At 46.2% G+C, this 24405-nt stretch overlaps 1 protein-coding gene across 1 annotated transcript; it reads left to right on the top strand.

Annotated features, from left to right (window-relative positions):
• Nucleotides 1-8307: 8307 nt before the first annotated feature.
• On the top strand, nt 8308-23563 carry SFTPD (surfactant protein D). Its single transcript, XM_025850366.2, has 8 exons — nt 8308-8534; nt 10564-10765; nt 13736-13852; nt 14106-14222; nt 14535-14651; nt 15053-15169; nt 15734-15817; nt 18069-23563. Exons 2-8 carry the CDS (start codon nt 10567-10569, stop codon nt 18443-18445), a joined length of 1128 nt encoding a protein of 375 aa, XP_025706151.1. The 5' UTR covers nt 8308-8534; nt 10564-10566; the 3' UTR covers nt 18446-23563.
• Nucleotides 23564-24405: the final 842 nt, after the last annotated feature.

Raw genomic sequence — 24405 nt, 5'->3', positions numbered from 1 at the left:
TTTCGTATGGTTTTAGTGCTTTTTACATTTTCTTGATTTTTCTTTTCTCCTCCTCATTTATTTACTTTGCAATCTGTTTATGTATGACTTACTTCTAGCCCCTTTATTTCCTCAAATATATGTTTTCTTCTCATTTATCATTTACTGTGTTTTTTCCTAAACTTCTCTCGCTCTCTTTTTTTCTAAGATTTTATTTATTTATTTGAGAGCGAGAGCGCGTGAACAAGCGGGGGAGTGACAGGCAGAGGGAGAAGCAGGCTTCCTGTGGAGCAGGGAGCCCACCGTGGGGCTCCATCCCAGGACCTCAGGATCATGGCCTCAGTCGAAGGCAGACGCTTAACCAACTGAGCCACCCAACCGCCTCAACTTCTCTCTTTTGATCACTTTATCCCCTGTCTTATTTTCTTCAATTCAATAAATGTGTTTCCCTAGAGAGTCTTTGTTTTATCTTATCTCACAAACCCCTTTCACCTTACCTTCTTTACCTGTATTCTCCCCTATATATTTCATATTCTTTACTCTCTTATTTTTTCTCCATTATAATTTGACTTCTCACCTGCTATCAATATTCATACTTTTAAAAATAGACTTATTTATTTATTTCAGTGAGAGAGAGAGCACGTGTGCCAGGGCAAGCAGAGGGGAGGGGCAGAGGGAGAGAGAGAATCTCAGGCAGATTCCCCACTGAGCTTGGAGTCCGGTCCAGGGCTTGATCCCAGGACCCCGAGATCATGACCTGAGCCAAAATCAAGAGTCGGCTGTTTAATTGACTGAGCCACCCAGGAGTCCCTATCAATATTCATTCTTAAATATTATTTTAAATGATCACTTGTATGTTTTCTTATTGTGTTGACAGGTAGTTTAAAAAATACCTCCTATGAGATAATCATAGCTCTATTAGCTCAGAAGCAGATCTTTGATATGCTAATAGAAGCAGAAAAAAAAGATAATTTTAGTGGTGTGATAAATGGTGGGGGAAAGATAGGCAAAATATCCTCAAGAAGACTAGAAAAGTCTAACACAGAACATTTTCTATCTTTTTGTATTATTTCATCTACTTTCTTTATTTTCATCTTTTTATGCTTTTCTTATTTTTCTCATTAAATATTCCATCTCTCTAACAAAAAATGTTTCTATTCCGTAAAAGAATATCTGTAGTGCTATAGAAATTTATCTTAATAATATTCTAAATTCTAAATAAAGCTATAGTCTATAGATTGCATTGAGGCTTTAGTGAATTACTGCTACCATTGAAATTATTGTAACATTTGAGATGAAATTGACAATATTGTTCTTTTTTTTTTTGAGGTAGGCAAATCTGATAAACACTTTATAAGGTTACCCAGAATTTCAAGTTCACTGGCTTTGTTATCAGATGGGTTTGGGTTCAAATCCAGCCACCATTTAACAAGGCATGTTAATATTGTTCTTAAAGCTTTGAAAATAAAATGAAAATGTGAGAATTACTATTTTAAAAAATTAAAAAGAAATATCTGACACCTTACCAGATATTTAGCCATATTTAAGCAACAATAAATAAGTCTGTATATTAATGGTTAATTAAAAACTCAACTATTCAATAGAAAAAAGTAGCTCAACAACAACAAAAAAGGAATTTCATAAACTACTTTTTCCTACAAAAAAAAAGGAAGAAGTAGCTCATTAAAGAGCAGATCAGAGGAAATGTAAACAATTTGCACACAGTGAATTTGCATAAATATTTAGGAAAGAAAAGAAAGAATATCGTCTATAATCTGTGCTGTCCAGTACAGTAGCCTTTACCTACTAGCCAGTGAGTACTTGAAATGTGGCTAATCCAACTAAGATGTGCTGTAAGTGTAAAATACACACTGAATTTTGAAGACTTAGTATAAAAAAAGAATGTAAAACATATTTATTACACGCTAAAATGGTATTTTGGATATATTGAGTCAAATAAAACATATGTTTATTTCATTTGTCTCCTTTTTTAATGTTTCTAGTGTAAAATTAAAAATTATGTATAATTTGCATTATATTTTATTGAATAGCTCAGTACTAGGTAGGTGTAGGGGACATGTTCAGTGTCTCTGTCTGCCTGTCTGTCTCCTTTGTATTGATTGGGTTCATCATCACATACCTCCTTTCTTTTTTTTCTTAAAGATTTTTTAAGAATTTATTTATTTGAGAGAGGGGTGAGCAGGAGCAGAGGGAGAGGGAGAAGCAGGCTCCCTGCTAGCAGGGAGCCTGACATGGGGTTCCATCCCAGGACCCTGGGATCATGACCTGAGCCGAAGGCAGATGCTTAACCCACTGAGCCAGCCAGGCGCCCCTCTTTTTGTTTTTTAAGATTTTATTTTTAAGTAAGCTCTACACCCAGCATGGAGCTCGAATTCACAACCCCAAGTTCAAGAGTCATATGCTCTACCAACTGAGCCAGCCAGGCGCCCCTTATGTGCCTCCTTTCAAGCACACTGCCTTCATCAGTCCAGGACTCTAGGAATGTGTGTGTACATCTACATGTCAATACACGGTCAGTTCCCTCAAACTCATTCCCCAAATCCTCTTCTCTCTCGCATAGTCATTTACAGCTTTGTACTTAATATGCATGAATTGTTGTGTGATGTTCTGTTCTGATTCGGATCTTGTCACCCAGGGCTATTTTTTCAGATCTCTGCATGTTAATGATTTAAATCTAAATGATTCTTAGTATGTTTTGTATTATACTTTTTTCATTTGCATCACTCACATTTATATTCACCTATATCTTTTTTTTTTAAGATTTTATTTATTTATTTGACAGAGAGAGAGAGAGAGAGAGAGTACAAGCAGGGGGAGTGGCAGACAGAGGGAGAAGCGGGCTCCTGGCAAAGCAGGTGGAGCCTGATGCAGGACTCAATCCCAGGATCCTGGGATCATGACCTGAGCCGAAGGTAGTCGCTTAACTAACTGAGCCACCCAGGTGGCCCTATATTCACCTATATCTTAATTGGTGAATACTTTTGTATGTCTCCCTGTAAAGCTGTCTGTACTGAGTTTATATTCGGGCATAAAACTGAAGTGTCAGAGGGCATATACATGTTCAAGTCAATAATATTTCCAAATTATACTCTAGAATTAACATACTTGTTTACCATATCACCAATAGTGTCTGAAAGTTTCTATTTTCCCACATCTTCACCAGCCCTTGAGATGATCTGTTTGATATTTTTGTCAGCATCATGGTGAAGTACAGTATCTTCCTGGTCCTCTGATACGTATTTTTGTAATTGTTAGTGAAGTTGAGTGTATTTTCAAAGGCTACCTAACCATTGGGTATCCCCTTCTGTGAATTATTGTTCCATAAATTGTCCAAATGTTTTTTGGGTTCCCTGTCTTTCTCTGACGGTTTTTAAGGAGATATTGACATATGTAAGAGACACAAATAACATTTTCAGTTGTATACATGGCAAATATTATCTCTCACTGTGTCTCCTGCTTTTTTGTTTTCTGTTGCAATGACTTTATTGGATTTGGTGTGGTATATATTATATGCATGTATACACACACATATATACATATATAATACATATAAATGTATTGTATATACATATTTGTATATATACACTAATAAATTCCAGATGAAATCAAGTTAATTGTTACTAAATGATTAATAAAAATCTTGAAAGCAAATCTTAAAAGTTGGAGGACAATTTTCTTATCTTAAAATAAACAGAAGAAGCACCAAAGGACAAAATAATTTTGTGTACAGTAAATTAGATTCCTCACTAAATTAGAAAAAACATATGACCACAATTCAATGGCAACATACAACCTGAGAAATATTTACTGAATACCTAAAATTTAATATCAGCTGAAAAAAGCATGTGCAAATCATTAAGAACACCACTTTGAATTGATACTTAACGAAAGATGCAAGGCAAATCATCAAGTTTACTTTAAATGTTCAACATAATACAAAATTAATCAAATCAAAATTACAAGAGCACAGTGATGTTAATTTCTTTCTCCAAAATTGGTAAAGATTATGAAAATTATTACATTTTATGCTGGTTTGGTTAGCATAGTTAGATACAACAATTTGTTAGAGATGAGGTTTTATTTTGGTGTAACTTTTCTGGAAATAATTTGGCAATTATTGCCTATTGCCCTTTATGCCTAAAGAGCGGAGAGGTATTTCTAGGAAGAAAAATGGGGAAGTAACACATATGAAAATGCTCTCAGAAATTGTTAAATATTAGAACATAATAAATAATAATATTAAATATGAGAATTAAAATTATGTTTACAAAACACTTTTGTTTACATGGTAAATGCTTCTGTTATGTTATCAACTGCAAACATGACACCAAATTCTGTATACGTTATCAGTCCTTTAAAATATTATAATGTAGGGGTGCCTGGGTGGCTCAGTCGTTAAGTGTCTGCCTTCAGCTCAGGTCATCATCCCAGGGTCCTGGGATCGAGCCCCACGTCAAGCCCCGCATCGAGCCCTGCATCGAGTCCCACACCAGGCTCCCTGCTCCGCAGGAAGCCTGCTTCTCCCTCTCCCACTCCCCCTGCTTGTGTTCCCTCTCTCGCTGTGTCTCTCTCTGTCAAATAAATAAATAAAATCTTTAAAAAAATATATAATGTAAAAAACGGCAGTAAAGAGTATCAAATGTGTTTACCTCTGCATGTTTAGGATTATGTATATTTTTAAACATTGCATTATAATTCTTTTCCCAAATTTCTGCAATTATAACTTTTATGAAGACGCCCCTATCTTTTAAGCAAAACATACTTAACACTATCTTCAACCATGAATTTTTGCTTTTCTCTGTAGCCTACTTTCTTTTTTTTTTTTTAATTTTATTTATTTATTTGAGAGAGAGAGACATGAGTAGGCGGGAGGGGCAGAGGGAGAGAGAGAAGCAGACTCCCCGCTGAGCAGGGAGCCTGACGCGGGGCTCCATCCCAGGACCCTGGGACATGACCTGAGCTGAAGGCAGATGCTTAACTGACTGAGCCACCCAGGTGCCCTGAAGAAGGCATAATTTTTAAGTTCACATTACAGATGCGGAAATTTAGGCTTATAGAGATTGAGTAAGTTGGCTGCATAGTATTGCCAGGACTTGACAATGGACTATACTCTTTGTCTCTACTCTATCACTGAAACTGTAATCTACATAAGGAGATAAATTATACACCTGTACCCATTAAACATAAGTAATAAGATAAGCAGTAAACAAAATAATTCCAGAAAATAGATTACTCGTGCAAACCCTGAAGATGAATTACTAAACTTCTTAGGACTTAGGGTTATAGGAGGTTTTCACTTCTGGGAAAGTTACATGTTGCTGTAAGACAAGAAACTAATTCTCCTGTTGCAACAATGAGAAAACACAGAGTTCCAAAGAATAAGTATTTGCAGTCATTAATAATTGAGTACTTTTATTCTCTTCTAGGGTCCAGTTCCTCTTTGAAAAATATTAATAAATTCTTTTTTGATGCTTTTTGTGTGTTTGTTTCTGTTTTTTTTTCTTAATTTAAATTCAATTGACATATATTATTGGTTTCAGAGGTAGAGGTCAGTGACTCATCAGTTGCATGTAACACCCAGTGCTCATTACATCACGTGCCCTCCTTAATGCCCATCACCCAGTTATCACATCCTCCCCACCCCCCTCCCCTCCAGCAGCCCTCAGTTTGTTTCCTATGCTTAAGAGTCTCTTATGGTTTGTCTTTCTCTCTGATTTCATCTTGTTTTATTTTTTCCTCTCTTCCCCTATGATCTTCTGTATTGTTTCTTAAATTTCACATATCAGTGAGATCATATGATAATTGTTTTTCTCTGATTGACTTATTTTGCTTAGCATAATGCCTCTAGTTCCATCCATGTTGTTGCAAATGGCAAGATTTCATTTTTTTGATGGCTGCGTAATATTCCATTGTGTATATATACCACATCGTCTTTATCCATTCATCTGTCGATGGACATCTGGTCTCTTTCCATAGTTTGGCTATTGTGGACATTGCTGCTATAAACATTAGGGTGCAGATGTCCCCTTTGGATAGCTCCATTTGTATTTTTGGGGTAAATACCCAGTAGTGCAATTGCTGGGTCATAGGGTAGCTCTATTTTCAACCTTTTGAGGAACTTCCGTACTGTTTTCCAGAGTGGCTGCACCAGCTTGCATTCCCACCAACAGTGTAAGAGGGTTGCCCTTTCTCTGCATCCTCGCCAACATCTGTTGTTTCCTGACTTGTTAATTTTAGCCATTCTGACTGGTGTGAGGTGGTATCTCATTGTGGTTTTGATATGCCTTTCCCTAATGATTAGTGATGTTGAGCATCTTTTCATGTGCTTGTTGGCCATCTGTACTTCATCTTTGGAAAAATGTCTATTCAGATCCTCTGCCCATATTTTTAATTGGATTGTTGGTTTTTTTGTTATGGAGTTGTATGAGTTATTTATTTATTTTGGATATTAACCCCTTATCAGATACATCATACGCAAATATCCTTTCCTATTCAGTAGGTTGTCTTTTAGTTTGTTTTTTTTTTAAGATTTTATTCATTTATTTTTTTATTTTGTTTTTTTAAGATTTTATTTATTTATTTGTTAGAGAGAGAGAGCGTGGGTGAGAGAGAGTGAGCGAGAGTACAAGCAGGGGGAGCTGCAGGCAGAGGGAGAAGCAGGTTCCCTGCTGAGCAAGGGGCCCGATGCGGCGCTCGATCCCAGGGCACTGGGGTCATGACCTGAGCTGAAAGCAGACACCCAACCGACTGAGCCACCCAGGCATCCCGTGATTTTATTCATTTATTTGACAGAGAGAGACATAGAGAGAGAGGGAACACAAGCAGGGGGAGTGGGAGAGGGAGAAGCAGGCTTCCCATGGAGCAGGGACCCCAATGTGGGGCTCGATCCCAGGACCCTGGGAGCATGACCTGAGCTGAAGGCAGACAAGCTTAACAACTGAGCCACCCAGGCATCCCAGCTGTCTTTTAGTTTTGTTGATCGTTTCTTTCGCTATGCAGAAGCTTTTTAGTTTGATGTAGTCCCAATTGTTTATTTTTGCTTTTGTTGTCCTTGATTTGCAGTCAGATCAAAACAACAATAATCAAATCCTAGAGCTGAAGAATACAATGGCTGATCTGAAAAATTCAAGAGAGAGTCAACAAAAAACTTGACTAAGCAGAAGAATAAATCAGTGAACTTGAAGGTGGATCTTTTGAAATTATCCAGTCAGAGAAGGAAAAAAAAAAGTAAAGTAAGCCTCTAGGATTTATGGGACATCATCAAAAGAAATAATATATGCATTGGAGGAATCCCAGAAGGAGAAGAGAGTTAGGCCAAGAAAGTCTATTTAAAGAAATAATGATGGAAAACTTCCAAATTTGGGGAAAGAAATGGAATTCCATGCTGACCTAGATCTCTAGGAGAAACATGAACATCCTAGAATGGGGAGGGCTGTGTGTTAATGATGAAAGAACTCTGTCATTTGGGGCCCAGGTGGCTCTACTATGGATCCTGCTTCAAAAAAACTGCCGTATGGGAGACAGAAGACCTTTCCCTATGAATTGAGGCATTATAGATTCTACAATACACAAGGGGATGCCACAAGGAGCATCAAAAGCCAAGAACAAATTGGCACCACCAGTGGAGTGGCCAGAAGAGAAGCTTGGAGACATGGGGCTGCTGGTATGTGGAACTAGGCAGAGAATCTTTGCAAGAGATAAAGCCACAAGAATCTAGAAGCAAACAGAGATTACCTTTGATAGTAAAGGCAAGAGGGTGGGCAACTGTCTTACAGTAGTTGGAAGTTAGATTCTCCTTGGGGATGGCTGCCGAAGTGTATCAGCAGCTCAGGGGTCCAAACTGGTTGCCTGAGTCATGCACAGGGCAAACTTCAGCTAAGAAGATAAGAGGTGAGGGCCAGGAGGTTAAGGGAAGTCCCTCCCATAAAAGGCAAGTGGAGGTCTCTCTGAGATCTAAAGCAGGAAATAAAAGAGTGACCCTGCCAGGTGCCGGTTCCCCTAGCCACTGCTCCCACAGGCTACAGCTTCCACAGCTTCTCCACTTGCCCCACCTCTGCCCGGATATGCCGAGGAACGCCCAGCTCTTTCCCAATATCTGGGCAGTGACGTTGAGGTGAAGGGGGGAGAGAAGTGGGCATAGCAGGTCCTGGATCTTGGAATCCGCAGATGTAGGTTGCATTTGCAATAGGTGTAGATCATTGTGCAACTTGCCAGTCTTCTCTGGAGCTCAGATTTTTGGACATCTATAAAATACAGACACTGATGATGCCACTTAACTCACAGGGCCTCAGGGGGGTACCGGTGAGATCACAGACTGAGAGTTCTACAAACTCTAGGGCAATATGTGTGTAGTGATATGATTATCAGTGGCAGGTTTCCAGAATGCAGGTGGGGGTGAGAGTAAGTCAACAAGGAAAGAGCTCTTAGAAGAACAGGGCTGGGCCACTCGAGTTACAAGGTAGGCATAAATAGCCAGTGCCTGCCAAGGAAAGGCTAGCTGGACTGGAGATCCTAGAGTCCCAGAAGAAGCAACCGTGAGTGTTTCTGTCCTTTGCCCTCATTTTGTTTTCCCAGTGCCTGGTGAATATCTCTCTGCCCATATGGCTGCTTTATCCTACTGGTGCTGCGAAGGCAGGATCTGGGTAGCTATTCTTTTTTTTTTTTTTTTTTTCTGGGTAGCTATTCTGGTCTAGGAGGTTGAAGGGTGGGGGGGCAGAGTGGGCTAATGAGGAGTGCTCTTCTGCCCCTCACCGCTCCCTATGCCCTCTGGGCTGGGGGAGGGTGGATCACTTGGATGACACCCACCCAGACCCCAGACACCATTGTCTGGAAGCCCCAGTGGAAAATGCAATTTCAACTTCTCTCTTAGTTCCTCTCCATTCCCGATTTCTTCAGAAAGAAGGCTGGTAGAAGAGAAACAGACCAAGCCTTCACGAGTCTGGGTTCTAAGCTCATCCACATACCAGCTGCCTGTGGAACATGGACATTCATGCTTCTCTCATGGCAGAAGAAGTCCACCTTCCACAGCTGTGGAAGGCTCAGAGGTGGACTTCTTCCCCCTCAGGGGGTGGGTTTCCCTGAGACATTCAGTCAAATGTTTCCTTTAAAAAATAGCCTTACTGGACTAGGTCACTAATTTTCAAGGGAGTCATTTTTCTCAATAAAATCTGAATCTGGAAGATTGGCGTGAACACTGTGGGTTGAGGGGGCTGTGGCTCTGCCCACTCCCAATGTAGCCCCAGCTAAAACGCCTCATCTGAACCGTAGGTCTGAAAACCTGTGAGTTAGCTCTCTTCGAGGCCACTTCCTGCTACAGTGGACTGTGGGGCCTTCTATGGCATCTTGAGCTGCTGGGCAGAATGCCTGTTGCCTTTTGTTCTTCCCCAGATTTGGGGTGCAGGGCCCCAGAGTTGAGGTAGCTGCCGACAAGTGGACGATGCCCTTGCTCCGGCCTGGGTCCTTGGGTGCTCATGACCGAGCTTTTGCCACAAGTCCAGCGAAGGCCTGGTGACCCCCTCCTCCTTTGCACATGTCCCCCAGGCTTTGTTCCTAGTCTCTGGAACTCCCACAAGCTCTTTCCATGCTCATAACTTTACAGTTTCTCTCTGAGAGAGGAAAGATGCCCAATATTGGAGGTGACTCAGGCCCTGTACTGGCCCTGGTCTCACTTAGTCCCTAAGTCCCAGTCAGTTGGTAACTGGATGCCCTACTGGACACCTGCTCTTTCTTATCCCCAAACTAGCCTTCCCCTGACTGAACCCATCTCACACGTCCCCTTCCACCCTGAGGCCTTTCTTTTAAGTTCTCTTAGGTTGTTGGAGCAGAATACTACGTGTCTCAGGGGCTCTCCAGCTGCTAACTTCATATCTCTGAGAACTTTCACCTGGTTTCTCTGTGGGAATTTCCTTATGGAGACAGTGTCTAGTCCAGGGATGGCTAATCAGCTGGAAAACATGCAACCACATACCCATCCTGTGCTCCGGACAGACATCACTAAGCATCCAAGACTCTGACTCCTTTTCAGAATAGTGCTGCAGACAACACAAGTGCTAGTCCATCCAAGGCAGCAAGTGAGAGGGAACGGGTTTGCCTTGTTGGAGCTAAGCCACCCACCTTAATAATACAGGCAGGGAGAAGGAGGTCCGGTGAGGGTAAAGTTTCTTTCCAGAACTACCCAATGAATCCTTCCTGATTCATGGTTTCATGAATCATGACTTCAGTGAGGAATCATGACTTCAGGGCTTCAGAGAGGAGTTCTACATCCTAGCCCCGGTGCCGAAGGCAGTGCCCAGGGAAGGCACAAGAAAGGACAATAAGGGGCATCTGAGAGTAGGTGGGTAATGCTGTCAACTCATGTCAGGAGTTCCAATTCGTGCTCTCCCAGGCCAGACCATATGCCCACCTGGTCCCTCCACTGCTTTGAGAGCTCTGCTGCTCTCAGCCCCACAGGAGGGAGGGGGGTTGTGGAGAGGTGCTTCTCCTGACCTTCAGGAGCCAGGCCAAGCCCTAACCCATGTCCTAGGACCAAGAGCATGTCCTTTCTCTTTCTGTTCATCTGCCTAGGCCATGCTTCTCCTTCCTTTCTCCATGCTGATCCTGCTCACACAGCCCCTGAGGTCACTGGGAGCAGAAATGAAGACCTATTCCCAGAGAACAGTGGCCAGCACTTGCGCCCTGGTCATGTGTAGCCCTGTGGAGAATGGCCTGCCCGGTCGTGATGGACGGGATGGAAGAGATGGCCCCCGAGGCGAGAAGGGGGATCCAGGTAGAGCTGGGACCATGGGCTCGTCCTGGTGGAATGGGGTGGGCGTTGGAATTGTAACCAACCCAGAAACGCTGGATGTTCTGCTGTGGAAGGCTCAGAGGTGGACTTCTTCCTCCTCAGGGGGTGGGTTTCCCTGAGACATTCGGTCCTTCTGAAATGCTGCTTTACCAGTTGAAAAATGACCGGCTGTTCTGAGCCCCGAGGCGCCTCCCTCCATTACCAGTTGCCCTGATTCCTCCCCTGGGTTCTTCTGATTCCTCCCACCCCAAGAATGAGGAAATAGTGGGGACATGGAATTTGTGGTTCTCCAGAACCCGGCTCCAGGGACTTAACAGTTGATCCTCCAGATTAAATGGTGTCTGTGCAGGGAGATAAATATTTTTATTTATTTATCTATTTATTTATCTATCTATCTATTTATTTATTTATTTTAAAGATTTTTATTTATTTATTTGAGAGAGAGAGAATGAGAGACAGAGAGCACGAGAGGGAAGAGGGTCAGAGGGAGAAGCAGACTCCCCGCTGAGCAGGGAGCCCAACGCGGGACTCGATCCCGGGACTCCAGGATCATGACCTGAGCCGAAGGCAGTCTCTTAACCAACTGAGCCACCCAGGCGCCCGATAAATATTTTTAATACTGCATGAAGAATGGGAAAGAAGGAGGCTCGGTGGCCCCAGACTTAGGTCTGATCAAAAGGATTTACCTTAATACCTTACAGAGAGAATGAAAGGGAGCTCACATTTCTTTCTCCAGCCTTGTGCTTGGGCATCACTGAGTAATTCATTTAACCCTACCAAATATTTCACAAGGAACAACATATGACTCACATTTGGCGGGTGAGAACATGGTGACGCAGAAAGGCCAAATGACACCCAATGTGGAGGGGAAAAGACACGGCCTTGTGCATCAGACAGATCTGTGCCAGACAGCTAGCTCCATCTCCACAGCAGGGACCCACCTTGGGACAAGCCAGTGTCCCCGAGTCTCAGGGTGCGCATCTATAAATGGGAATAGTATCGACCACACAGTGTTGAATAACTGAGCCAAGGTTTTACTTTTTTGTTAAGTTGTCAAGATCAAGGTGCATGTTCCTGCTGGCCCGATCAGGTGAATTCTCCTGAGGTTCCCAAAGGTACTGATTATTAAGGGAATTATTTGAGTCTCAGTGGCAAGGCGTCAGCATTCAGTGAACCAACAACTAAGACAAGGGACCCACAGGCGCTGGGCTACGGCTATGGTGGGATCTACTGTGCTCTTTATCGTTCAGGAGTTTGCATTTTGTTGGAGAGGAAGGAAACTAACAACATTTAAGCTAGCAAGAATGGGTAACATCTCCAGGCTTTGTAGGGTAAGGGACAAGTGAGTATCTATCTGTCCATCCTTTACAGACAGAAAGTGGCTCCCAACGTGAATGGCCTGGGGCTTGGGGAAGGCCACCTAGAAGGGAACTCAGAAGAAGGGTGGTATTCAGGGTGTCAGCATCTTGGAGAATCCCCGATCTCTCCAACTCTCAGAGGGGCCCTGAATTAAATTCCAGGGGTCCCCTTTCCTACAGTTGCCCTGTGACCCCGCAGCATGTGCGGTGGGTGTCTTTTTTATGATAATCACCTGTGACCAACAAAGAATAACCAGAAGGAAATAAGCCATTGAAGGTGTTAGCACTAGTCCTTGCTCAATGCTGATATAGAGAGGATAAAAGGATTTAAGGTCCCTGGTTATCTGTCTATAAAAGACCAACCCTAAATGCCCTCAGTGGCGGGACCCGTCTCACTCCTGAGAGCTTTTTTCTGTATCCTTGCTTAATAAACTTCTATTGCTTTACTCACAAAAAAAAAAAAGAAAGAAAGAAAGAAAAAGAAAAAAGATCTACTCTCTGAGCAACTTTCACTATACAATACAGAGTTATTAACCCTAGTTGCCATGCTGTACATGACAACCCCAGAACTTATTTTACAACTGGACATTTGTATCTTTTGACCACCGTGAGCCATTCTGTCCACTTCCCAAGCCCATCTCTGGCAATCACCAATCTGTTCTCTGTATCTGTGAGTTTGTTGTTTTTGTTTGTTGGTTAGCTTGTCTGTTTAGACGCCACATATAAATGAGATCATATGGGATTTGTCTTTCTCTGTCTGACTTAATTTCATCTAGCGTAATGCCCCCAAAGTCCATCCATGTTGTTGCAAATGGCAAGATTTTGTTCTTTGTTATGGCTGAGGAATATTCCATCATATATACACCTGCATTTTCTCCATCCATTCATTCATCAGTGGACGCCTAGGCTCTAAGCTGTCTCCATGTCTTGGCTACTGTAAACAATGCCGCAATGAACATGGGGGTGCAGATATCTTTTTGAATTAGTGTTCTTGCTTCCTTTAGATAAATACCCAGAAGGGGAATTGCTGGATCATATAGTAATTCTACCTTTAATTTTTTGAGGAACCTTCATTCTGTTTCCCACAGTGGCTGCACCGATTTACGTTCCCACCAACAGTGCACAGGGGTTTCCTTTTCTCCACATCCTGGCCAACGCTTGTTATCGCTTGTCTTTTTTGATAATAACCATTCTAACAGGAGTGAGGTGGTATCTCATTGTGGTTTTGATTTGCAGTTCCCTGATGATTAGTGCCAGCTGTCATTTCTGATAGAAACTTTGGTTCTGGGAAGGGGAAAACAAGGAGTCCATGATCAAGGGTAAATGCTTACAGATTGCTGGCTGTAAATACCGTGGACAAGCCAAGTCAGATGGGTCTTGGCTTGAATCCACAGCCAACTCTGGCTGGCCTGTTTTCTCACCTGTAAAATGGGGATGGGGACACCCATTTCCTGGATCACCACTGGACCGAGTGTGGAGATGGAATGTCTCTTCAAGTAGAACCTTGAAGGTGTGCAAGGGGCCTGACATTAGAGGCACCTGGCTCCTCCTGGGCCCAAGGCCAGGTTTATACCCATTTCTTCTGCCGCTACAGGTTTGCCAGGAGCTGTAGGGAGAGCCGGGATGCCTGGACCAGCTGGCCCCGTTGGGCCCAAAGGGGACAATGGCTCTGAGGGAGAGCCTGGACCAAAGGGAGACTCTGGACCATCTGGTGAGCGGCTGGGCACGGAGTTCGGCTGTCTGCAGGTGCTGCTGCCGTCCCTGGGATTTACCGGTGGACATGCACAGATTCCATCCCGGGGAGAAGGAAGAAGGTTGTTGTGAAGGCGGCACTGGGTTATCTCAGAGACGCCTGGGAAATACTACTGCTGCCTCTCTCACCTCTATCATTGCTCTTGCCTTTTCATGTGCCCCCCCCGCCAACAAGGTTTAGCGCCCCTGACCAGGCTGGTCCTTTGCCCTAGGACCTCCGGGACCTCGAGGCGTGCCTGGTTCAGCTGGCAGAGAGGGTCCATCAGGGAAGCAGGGGAACATAGGTCCTGAAGGCCCACCTGGCCCTAAAGGAGAGGCCGGGCCCAAAGGTAGGTGGTCGGTACGCGGCCGGTCTGGGAGGGAGAGGGGAGGAGTACGGTGGCAGTCCGGGATGGGACCTCAGGCAGCAAGCTCAGAGGGCCAGGAAAAGCCCAGACGGCCAGCGCTGGGTAGGCCGCATCGTGGCCCCTTCCTCCCCCCCCATTCCCACACTGGTGGCGTTTTCCTGTTCGCCTCCCTGGAGGAAGCCCCGTAAGGGGCACCTTCTCCCCAGTTGTCTCTCTCCCCCTGGAGCGGTGGGTGAAAACTCCAGGACTGAACACACTTTCAGCAACATTTGTCCCAATTGGTTCCTTCCTCAGGAGAAGCGGGTGTGGCCGGCAAGCCAGGCTCTGCGGGGACACAAGGTCCCACAGGTGTTAAAGGAGAGAGAGGTGCCCCGGGTGAGCGTGGAGCCCCTGGGAATGCCGGGGCAGCAGGTGAGTGATGGGAGGAACCAGGGCCGGGCTCCGGTTCCCCTGTGTCCTCCTGGTGCTGCCAATGGCCATCTCTCCACCACTGCCACTCGTCACGTCAGAGCTGGTGTGACAGGGCGGTGGAGGGAGAGTCTATGTCCAAGGAGGGTGACTGCTGGGCTCTGGGAGCCGTCTGCGTGGAGGGAGAGTGACACGTGAGCAACAGGGCTAGTCGATGTCCCGGAGAGGTGGGTCTTTGGGTGATGGGACAGTCAGCGTGCGGAGAGGGTGCACGGCTGAGTTCTGGGAACAGTCTGTATAGGGGAAGGGGGACCGTAGGCCAGTTGGACGGTCCATGTACTGGGAGGCTGAAAATGCTGGAAAACGTGTACAGAGCTCACCCAGCTCTTCTTCTGTGATCCCAGGACCTGCTGGAGCCATGGGTCCACCGGGACCTCCAGGTGCCAAAGGGCCCCCGGGACTGAAGGGGGACAGAGGTGCTCCTGGGGAAAAAGGAACGAAGGGAGAGAGTGGGCTTCCAGGTAAGGTGGCATCTGCCAGATTTGGGAGTCCCCACAGGGTGGGGACAGGGGGAGGAAGGTGGTGCTCTTATCTATCAGGACAGCCTATCCTCTCAGACTTCGGCCCCATTAATCATGGGGAGTGGTGGGAAGCAGGAAAGCTAACAGGCAGGAAGGCAGGAGAATTAGGCTCTGGTTTTAGACTTACTGGAGGACAACCCTGGGTGGCTTTTCCATCTGATCACTGGGGAAATCATAGCCCTCTTCCCGATTCAAAACATAGTTTGAGTATCAAATAACCCAATGGATGGGAAGTATTCCTATCCCCCCAAAAGGAGGTGCTATGGGATCCCCAGAATTTGGAGTTCAAATGTCATGTGGTTAGTGTCCGTGAGATGCAGGCACCTGCTTGTGGGACACTTGTTCATAGCAGAACCACGGGAAATCTGGGAGCAACAGGGGCCAGTTATCTTAGCCCACCCCAAGTATGTGCCTGCAGCTGGGCACCCTTCCCTTGAGGCCTAGGCTCTGAGCTGATCCCAGGCTATGCTGGGCTTACCTTCCCTCGGCCTTTCTCTTCGGCAGACATCACTGCTCTGAGGCGGCAGGTGGAGGCCTTACATGGACAGGTACAACACCTCCAGAATGCCTTCTCTCAGTATAGGAAAGGTAAGTTCCTGGGCCTGAACGGAGCCAGGCACCAAGGCTAGGCCCCCCACTGGATCTGGGCCTTGGTTTGGCATTGGCTGGGCTTGGGTCTAGGATTAGAATGGGTTGGGACCATATTTAGGGCTGGACCTGGCTCTGGGGCAAGGTCTGGGGCTGAGAATAGGGCTGGGACAGAGCATACTTCAGGATCTGCAAGTAGATACAAGAGGCAAATAGGAGGATGGGGCCCTATCGCCGGTTTAATGGGGTGACGGAAGTATGGTAGACATTATCAGGCTCTAGGATGCCCCCAACATCACAGCCACCTGTGACCCAGTCAGTGTCCTAAACCCTGCCTACCCCGTGTTGGTCCCTGTGATAGACAGCAGACACGCAGCCCGGGATGTGTTCCTAACATCTGTAGGGCCCTGTGTGTGAGTGCCCAGAGACGTTGCTTCACGGCCCAAGGCAGCAGAGAATCCAGACACTGTCCTGAGAGCTGCGGCTCGGATGCTGCCCTTGGGGTTCAAGGCTGTGGGGGCCTGGCCTTGCCGTGTGGCCAATCAAGTACCTCACCCTGGACATGCTCATGGTTCTGGCAGGCGGCTGGCTGCCTCTGGGCTCCAGCCAGTACTCTCCCTGCACCTCCCCGGGTGTTTCAAGCAGAGAGTCTTCCCTAACCCTGGAACGCTGCCGAGGCAAGGGCCCCTAGGAGTGCAAGCCTGAGTGCCCTGTGCCCTTCGGAATCTCCACCTCAGTCCTTGACCGCCCCTCCTGCTCATCTGCTCTCCCTGACTTCAGCACTGAGTCTGCATCACTCATCCAATCTCCCTGATCCAAAAAAAAAAAAAAAAAAGAGTTTTCTGAAGGAGTAGAGCATAAAGGGGCCTGACTGGGTAAGACACAGGGTTGTCCCCTAAGTACCTAAGTAGCAAGGAGGAGAGTTTCAGGTATTGGGTATGTCTTCCTCCCTCCACAAACATATTTGCCCATGCATTCACTCACTCCTATGCCCACTGCTGCACACAAAGTGGAACGTGTCCACAGGCCCCGGCCACGTGGGTGTACTCACCCCGCACCATAACGTACATGAGCACAACCAGAGGTACGCACACGTAGGTACGCACACGTATCTGGATGGTGGGTGCTGCCGTGTACCTTCGCACGAATACACGGACATGTTCGTGTATGCACGTGTGTATGCACCCAGATGCAGGGACATAACATGAAGCCCCACACAGGCCCCGTCTAGGGCTGCTTCAAGTGCCATCCTGAGCCTATGGAGCATCTGTCCCCCGAGCCCGTGTTGAAGCTCCTCAGAGGAGGGCAGTGGGACTGGGGCAGCCTGAGCCTAACCAGCCCAGGGAGGCCAGGGCACAGCCCTCTCGGGAGCCCTGAGGATTTCCATGCCTGAGCCCAAAAGCCAAAGGAATGCGAATGGGATGGACTAAAAAGAGATACTTGATATGCCCCATGGGTGATGCTTTTATGAAGTGTGCCCCCACTTTAGAGATGAGGAATTAGAAGCCCTGAAAAGGGAAGTGACTTTCCTTTGCCCACCTAGACAGCCATTGCCAGGTTGGGGTGGAACCCCTGGCTGATTCCCAAATAGGGCTCTCCCAGAACCTGTCCCCTCCCCCTGCCACCGCTCAGGTGCCTGTACCCGCCCCCCAGCTCCCCGGGGAGGCTGACTGCTGGGGCATCACGCACATGGGTACCAAGGGGCCAACATGGGTCTGCAGTGAGGGCAGGATTAGCACATCGAGGCTCTCGGATGCCCCCCTTGCCCCCACCCACCACACAGCAACCCCACAGACCTGCTCTTATGCAGGGTCTGATTTTCATACTCTCAGAAACTGCCCCAACCGCCACACTGACATCTCCCCGGCCAAAGTCATTCCAATCCCCACTGACCCCAGCACACAACGTGGGGTGAAGTAGGAAGAGCAGGTTCTAGCTCTAGTGTCCCAGCAAACAAGATTTAATCCTAACCCTACATTTGGCGGGCCTGTGACTTTGGGCCTCTTACTTAACCTCCCTGAGCTCCAGTGTCCTCGTCTGTAACTGCAGCCCACAGGACCTCCTCCCAGTGTGCACTGTGAAGTCAGGGCTGCTCTGGAACCAAGTGCCTCACTTTTGTCTATCTGGTGCCCTGATACCCCACCGGGGAGGCCTGGGTGGGGGAGGGGGGCTCCAGTTGGAGCACAAAGATCTCAGAGCCCCTGAGCTGGGGCCAGATGCTGCCATAACCCCCATCTAACTCTTCTCTTAGTGGAGCTCTTCCCCAACGGCCGAGCTGTTGGGGAGAAGATCTTCAAGACAGGGGATTTTGAAAAGAGTTTTGAGGATGCGCAGCAGGTGTGTATGCAGGCAGGGGGACAGATGGCCTCCCCGCGCTCTGCAGCTGAGAACGAGGCCCTGCAGCAGCTGGCCACCATTCAGAACAAGTCTGCTTTCCTGAGCATGACTGACATCAAGACAGAGGGCCAGTTCATCTACCCCACCGGGGAGCCCCTGGTCTATTCCAACTGGGCCCCAGGGGAACCCAACAACAGCGGCGGCTCAGAGAACTGTGTGGAGATCCTTACCAACGGCAAGTGGAACGACAAGGCCTGCGGGGAGCCGCTCCTGGTGGTCTGCGAGTTCTGAGCCGCGGGGGCCGGCCGGGGAGCCTGGCCAGCGAGTGGGGACCCAGGCCCATGTGCTGCCAATGCCCCAATAAAATGGCACCGCCTCTGCCGGCCAGGGCTTCTCCGTAGAGCCGTGGGGGGAGGCCAGAAGGCAGGTCCCTGCCTTTTTTTTGGTATTTTCTTTTCTTCTTTTTTTAAATTAAGTTTTTATTTTAATTCCAGTTCGTTAGCATACAGAGTTATATTAGTTTCAGGTGTAGAATATAGCGATTCAACAGTTCCATACATCACCTTGGGCTCATCATGACCAAGTATTACAAAGAATGTAAATGAGAGATGCCTGGGTGGCTCAGTCGGTTAAGCATCTGCCTTTGGCTCAGGTCATGATCCCAGGGTCTTGGGATCGTGGGGCTCCTTGCTCAGCGGGGAGCTTGCTTCTCTCTCTGCCTGCCACTCCCCCTGCTTGTACTCTCTCTCTCTCTCTGACATTAAAAAAAAGAAACACAAAATATAAATGAACCTATGCTTAAGAATTTGGAATGACACCTGGGTGAAGCACAGGCTCATAGGAGGGGGTCATGCCCTTCCCCTAGACATAGAGCCAACCACTCTCTCCCTTGTTCCCAGAGACCATGAGCTCTGCCCTTTCTGGCCCTTCCTCAATGGGTCCCCCAGGTCCTCTGCCCAACACTCCTGCAGCCACATCCTGTACATAGGACAGCAGGCCTGAAAACAAAACCGCATCTCTCACCAGCACGCAGCTCAGGCTCTCGCCACGATCTTTCTCCTGTTACTAAAAAAATTCCCCAGTTCCTGGCAACTTATGAAATATAAGTCACTTCCACAGTAAGGGCAAACAACTCTCCAGCACAGAGGCCACACCTCGACACACTCACTGAGGGAGCTTAGAAAGACCTTTTTGTTTGTTTGTTTGTTTGTTTGTTTGTTTGTTTTTAATTGCAAATATGAAGAACAACTGAATCGCGCTTTAAGCGAAATAGGAGCGTTTCTTCTAAAAACAGAGAGTTGTGAATTGGCCCAAGGAGGACTGGGAGACAGCGTCTGCTGTTTCCGTGGCTTCTGCATCCTCCCCTCTTCCTCCTTTCCACCCCAGCTTCCTCTTCTTCCCACTCCCTTGACTGCCCCTGTAAGGCAAAACGTGTGTCACAGAAATTGCCACCCAGCGATTAGAAACTCTTGCTTGATAGCAATTCAAAACTCCTATGAAAATGAGTCTGTCTCAGATGCCCGCCTCTGGTCCAGTCACCTAAATCTGGAGGGTGGGTCCGCCCAGGACAGTATGGCCACTGGGATCCATGCAAGGTCATGGTGGTTTGGGCAGACCCTCTAAAAGTGATCACTACCCATCCTGACACTTAAGCCAAGCCTATTTCTTGACAAGAGAGAAGGAAAGAGTGCAGCACTAAGAAATCTTCTGTGGTGTTGAAGGCTGGGAATGCTGAGACCCCAAAATAGAAAAGGCGGCAGATCTCTCTGCACCATGGGGCCACAGGGGCCTGGTTTGCTCTCCAGCACCGAGAACGAGTAAGGAGGGTCATTTGGGCTCTGTAGACACAGCTTGACTAATGCAGAGGACTGAGGCAAGCATTTCAGAAAATTCAGGCCTGAGCCCATTCCTGAAGTAGAGGCCTCCCTTGCAAGTACTTCTATCATGGGCAAAGGTCAACACAGATCTTCAACATTATCAGCCCCATCCCAACCATAGTAGCCATGGTCCCTGCTTTAGTAGCCTAGGTGCCATGTAAGGCCTGGACTGTGTGATTCTTATGATCTCAGGAGATGTTGTGACCCTCATAGTGCCAGGTGACATCATGGGAGCAGACTGGGATCCTTCCCTGTTTGGACAGGGGACAACCACAGCAGGAAGGCCCTGTTCAGTTTAACAGAAGATTCTCAAGTTACTCCCTGGTTCTCAACCCTCCTGGCACCACACCAGCCCACGTCCCGCAATGAACAGCCAGTGGGGAGACCTCTGATGTTTGCTTTTTCAGGATCCCAGGTTTCTTCTGAATTCCCTTGATATAAAAGGGAATTGCTTACGTCGAGGGCATTCTCCATCACTCTTATCTTTTGCATGTCCTTAACCCAAGGTTAATAGTGTGCTTCACTTTTCAAGTTACCTACATCTTATATACAAGAGCAGAGAAACCAGGTATCTATCAGGAGTAAAATATGAATTTATACCTCAAATATTTGTCAGGCACTGACATACACAGATGGAAATGGCTGGTCATGCCTTCATAGATGCTGCAGCCCTGCACATCCATAACATTAGAGGTAAGCTATAGAATGTGTTCCAGCAGTGGGCATTCGAGATGCTCAATAAGTGGATTAGAATGAGCAGGCAAGTCTAAAACCCGTTAACGGGGAGAATAGGGAGACATCTCCTTCTGCAATCTCCAGGCTACTCAGACTCTCACTATTGTTCAGGGGAATCGTCTGTGGCTGAAGCCTCTGGATGGCTAATAGCAGGTGTTTTGTAGATGCTACTGTTTTTCACCAATATTTCAATGAGGGAGGCCTTATGAAGACAGGCTTGTGGCATGTGTCACCTCTGGGAGGACGCAGATGAGGACCAGGGCACATCCCCAAATGGCCTCTTAAAAATGCTGCCGCTGTGATCACAGAAGGCTCTGGTGGCTATGAAGTTACTCTACAATCCAGCATTCTGGAAACCTGAGCAAATTCATGGAGCACAACTGCCCTTGTGGACCTAGGGGGGATCACTTGCAACCACTTGGGGTCCCAGTGAGATTTGCGGGTTGTCACTGCAGCATCGGTAGCCCATCAGTATCCGTGACACATTGAATAGTAGCCTCCTTGCCCTCCACTTACTTAAGCAGTGTAATCTCTCAGACTGCCTGGCTCAAACAACTTTTGAGTCCCAGAGGGACTCATGCGGGCCCTTCCTGAGCAAAATGGTACTTTTCATAGTTTTTAGTACATCGGCAGAATGAATGGAGTAAATATATGAAAGAGTTGAGGGAATGAAATCCTCAATTCCTACTTGTAAGTCTGTTTATAGGGCTGAATAAAGTGTTTTCAAGATGTTTCCAGGCCCTTTGATCTGAGGAAGTAGCGCTGTGTCTTTACCACCAGGCTTTCTGCCCTTTTATGATCTCCCTGAACACTGCGTTTCAGGTGTGAGTGGCTGGCCCCAGGCCAGGGCTGAAAGGTCAGGCGGCAGCCTGGGGCCAAGCATGGGCACTCTGTGACCGGAGGGCTGGCTCAGGGCAAGAAGAGGAGGGAAGAACCAGGGCTGGGTTTTGAGCCAGTCCAATGCCTGGCCTCCCGGATGCATGACCCCCATCCACCCACCGAGAGGGATGTGAGTTCGCCAAAGACTCCATCCCAAGTCCTATAAGGGCCTCATCAAGTGATTCCTAAGCTCTTAGGGAAGAATAAACATCCTAGAACAGTGAAAAAAATTTAAAAATAATGAGAATGGGGAAGCCTGGGTGGCTCAGTCAGTTGGGCGTGTGACTCTTGGTGTCAGCTCAGGTCGCGATCTCTGGGTCATGGGATAAAGCCCCTCATTGGGCTCTGCACTCAGCATGGAGTTTGCTTCTCTCTCTCTCTCTCCCCCTAGCCCCTCCTCTGCCCCCAACCCCCACCCCCGCTCAGGCACACTCTCTCTCTCAAATAAAATCTTAAAAAAAAAATAAAAATAAAAAATGAGAATGAACTTGGTCATCTTATGTTAAAAGGTTTTATAAAACTGACCTAATTAGTATGTTAGTGACACTGGAATAGAGACAATGTGAAAACCCACAAAGTCCAAACACGGGTCCAAGGATGCATATGTACACATTTGTATCATCTATGCATGATAAAAATAGAATACCAAAATAGTAGGAAAATGATGATTGCTCAGTTATTAATGATGAAGTAAATGGTTAAGCATTTAGAGGAAAAGTAAAATCAGATTCTTTTAGTTACATAAAGAAATCAAAATCAGAAGAAAATATAAGTGATGATTCTATAGTCTCAGAGGGGAAAAGAGATATCTAAGAATGATCTCAGAGAAGAAAACCCAAAACAATATTATTGATACATCAGACCACACAAAAAAGGCATAAAACTTCTCTGCCAAAAAGTAAAACCCAATGTAAAATGAAAAGTAAAATGTTGATTTATTTGCAAAGCACGTAAGAGAAAAAACAATAAACTGATGAATAATTAGGAAAAATGGGATAGAGAATGAGAAGAAAAAATTCATAAAAGAAGGAATACTGATGTCCAATAGTGTTGAAACATGAAAAAATGCACAATCTTAGTAGTAATTTAAAAAACTAAATTCAACAACAGTAAGTAGTCCCAAAATCTATGGGCTAGAGTTAAAGTTATATTCAAGGGACATATACTTTACTTTCATTAAAAAAATTTTTGAAAGCATGAACTGAAAATAATTGAACCAAGTATTCATCTTTTTTTTTTTTTTAAAGATTTTATTTGTTTATTTGTCAGAGAGAGAGAGAGAAAGAGCGCGCACAAGCAAGGGGAGCGGCAGGCAGAGGGAGAAGCCGACTCCCCACTGAGCAGGGAGCCCGATGCGGGACTCGATCCCAGGACCCTGGGATCATGACCTGAGCCGAAAGCAGATGCTTAACCGACTGAGCAATACCCAGGCAACCCAGTATTCTTTTTAAAACAAAATTTCAAACAATAAAAAGTAAAGGAAGGACAAAGCAAATAGACATTAAGTGAAACTAATGAAATAGAAAATAAATAAAAATGATAGAAATGATAAGTTAGCCCAGAAACCACATTTTTTAAAGCCAAATGAGAAAAATACATCTTGATAAATCTATATAAGAAAAAAAAAAGACAAAACACCACTATGCACCGTACAGTTGACCTTTGAACCACACAGGTTTAGACTGTGTGGGTCCACTTATATGTGGATTTTCTTTTTATAAATACAGTATAGTACTGTAAATGTTCTTTCTCTTCCTGATAGGTTAATAACATTTTTTTTTCTGTAGCTTACTTTGTTAGAAGAATACAGTGTATAATATGTGTAACAATACAAAATCGTGTGTTACTTGACCATTCATGTTATGAGTATGACTTCCGGTCAGCAGTAGGCTATTAGTAAAATTTTGGGAAGACAAAAGTTATATGTGGAGTTTCAACTTCATGGGAGGTAGTGTCCCTAACATCTGCTATTCGAGGGTCAACTGTGTAGCAATAAGAAAGGTACTATAGGGTGCCTGGGTGGCTCAGATGGTTAAGCGTCTGCCTTCGGCTCAGGTCATGATCCCAGGGTCCTGGGATCGAGTCCCGCATCGGGGTCCCTGCTCCTTGGGAGCCTGCTTCTCCCTCTGCCCCTCTCTCTCTCTCTCTGTCTCTCATGAATAAATAAATAAAATCTTTAAAAAAAAAAAAAAGAAAGGTACTATAATCCCAGATATGAAAAAGACTAAAAGAACTTTAAAGGCAATCTATTCACTTCCTTTTAGGTGTTGATCAGGCTTAAAGGCAGCTAGGACAAAGGGACTTCGGCATCCCTCCACAGCCCTCCCTCACGTGGACTCTGTGGCTGGGGTCCGAATCCACAGCTGTGGCCCCGAGGCTGCAGCAGTGTCTAGCATCCTGGCTGGGGAGGAGGAAAGTGGCACTGCTTTTTCTCTGACCTGGAACTTAGCGCATCACCTCAGTGCATGAGTTGGGAATGACCGGTAGCAGTGAGTGTGGCGTTAAGCCACCTCTGACGCATCCAGCCATCCTCCACCTCTGGACTCCCCAAACCCTTACACAGTGAAGCCAAAATGCACACCACCTTTTCTGATGCCTATCCTTGGAGTGCTTGGGGACCAGATGTCATCGGTGGAAGGGGGGACGATGGCCCGGGAACAACTTCCCAGACAGAGTTTGGGAAGGGCTCAGCACAGCTGGGCAAGGTCGGCTCTCCAGACCCCGTTCTCACTGGGGGTGAGGGTCACGCATGCAACCCTG

The sequence above is a fragment of the Callorhinus ursinus genome, unplaced genomic scaffold (genome assembly GCF_003265705.2).
Source record: "Callorhinus ursinus isolate GAN/ISIS: 27379988/994484 unplaced genomic scaffold, GSC_fseal_2.0 scaffold31, whole genome shotgun sequence".
NCBI classification, from domain to species: Eukaryota; Metazoa; Chordata; class Mammalia; order Carnivora; family Otariidae; genus Callorhinus; species Callorhinus ursinus.
Note: the sequence above shows the minus strand (reverse complement) of the source record. Positions and strands in the feature narration are given on the sequence as shown.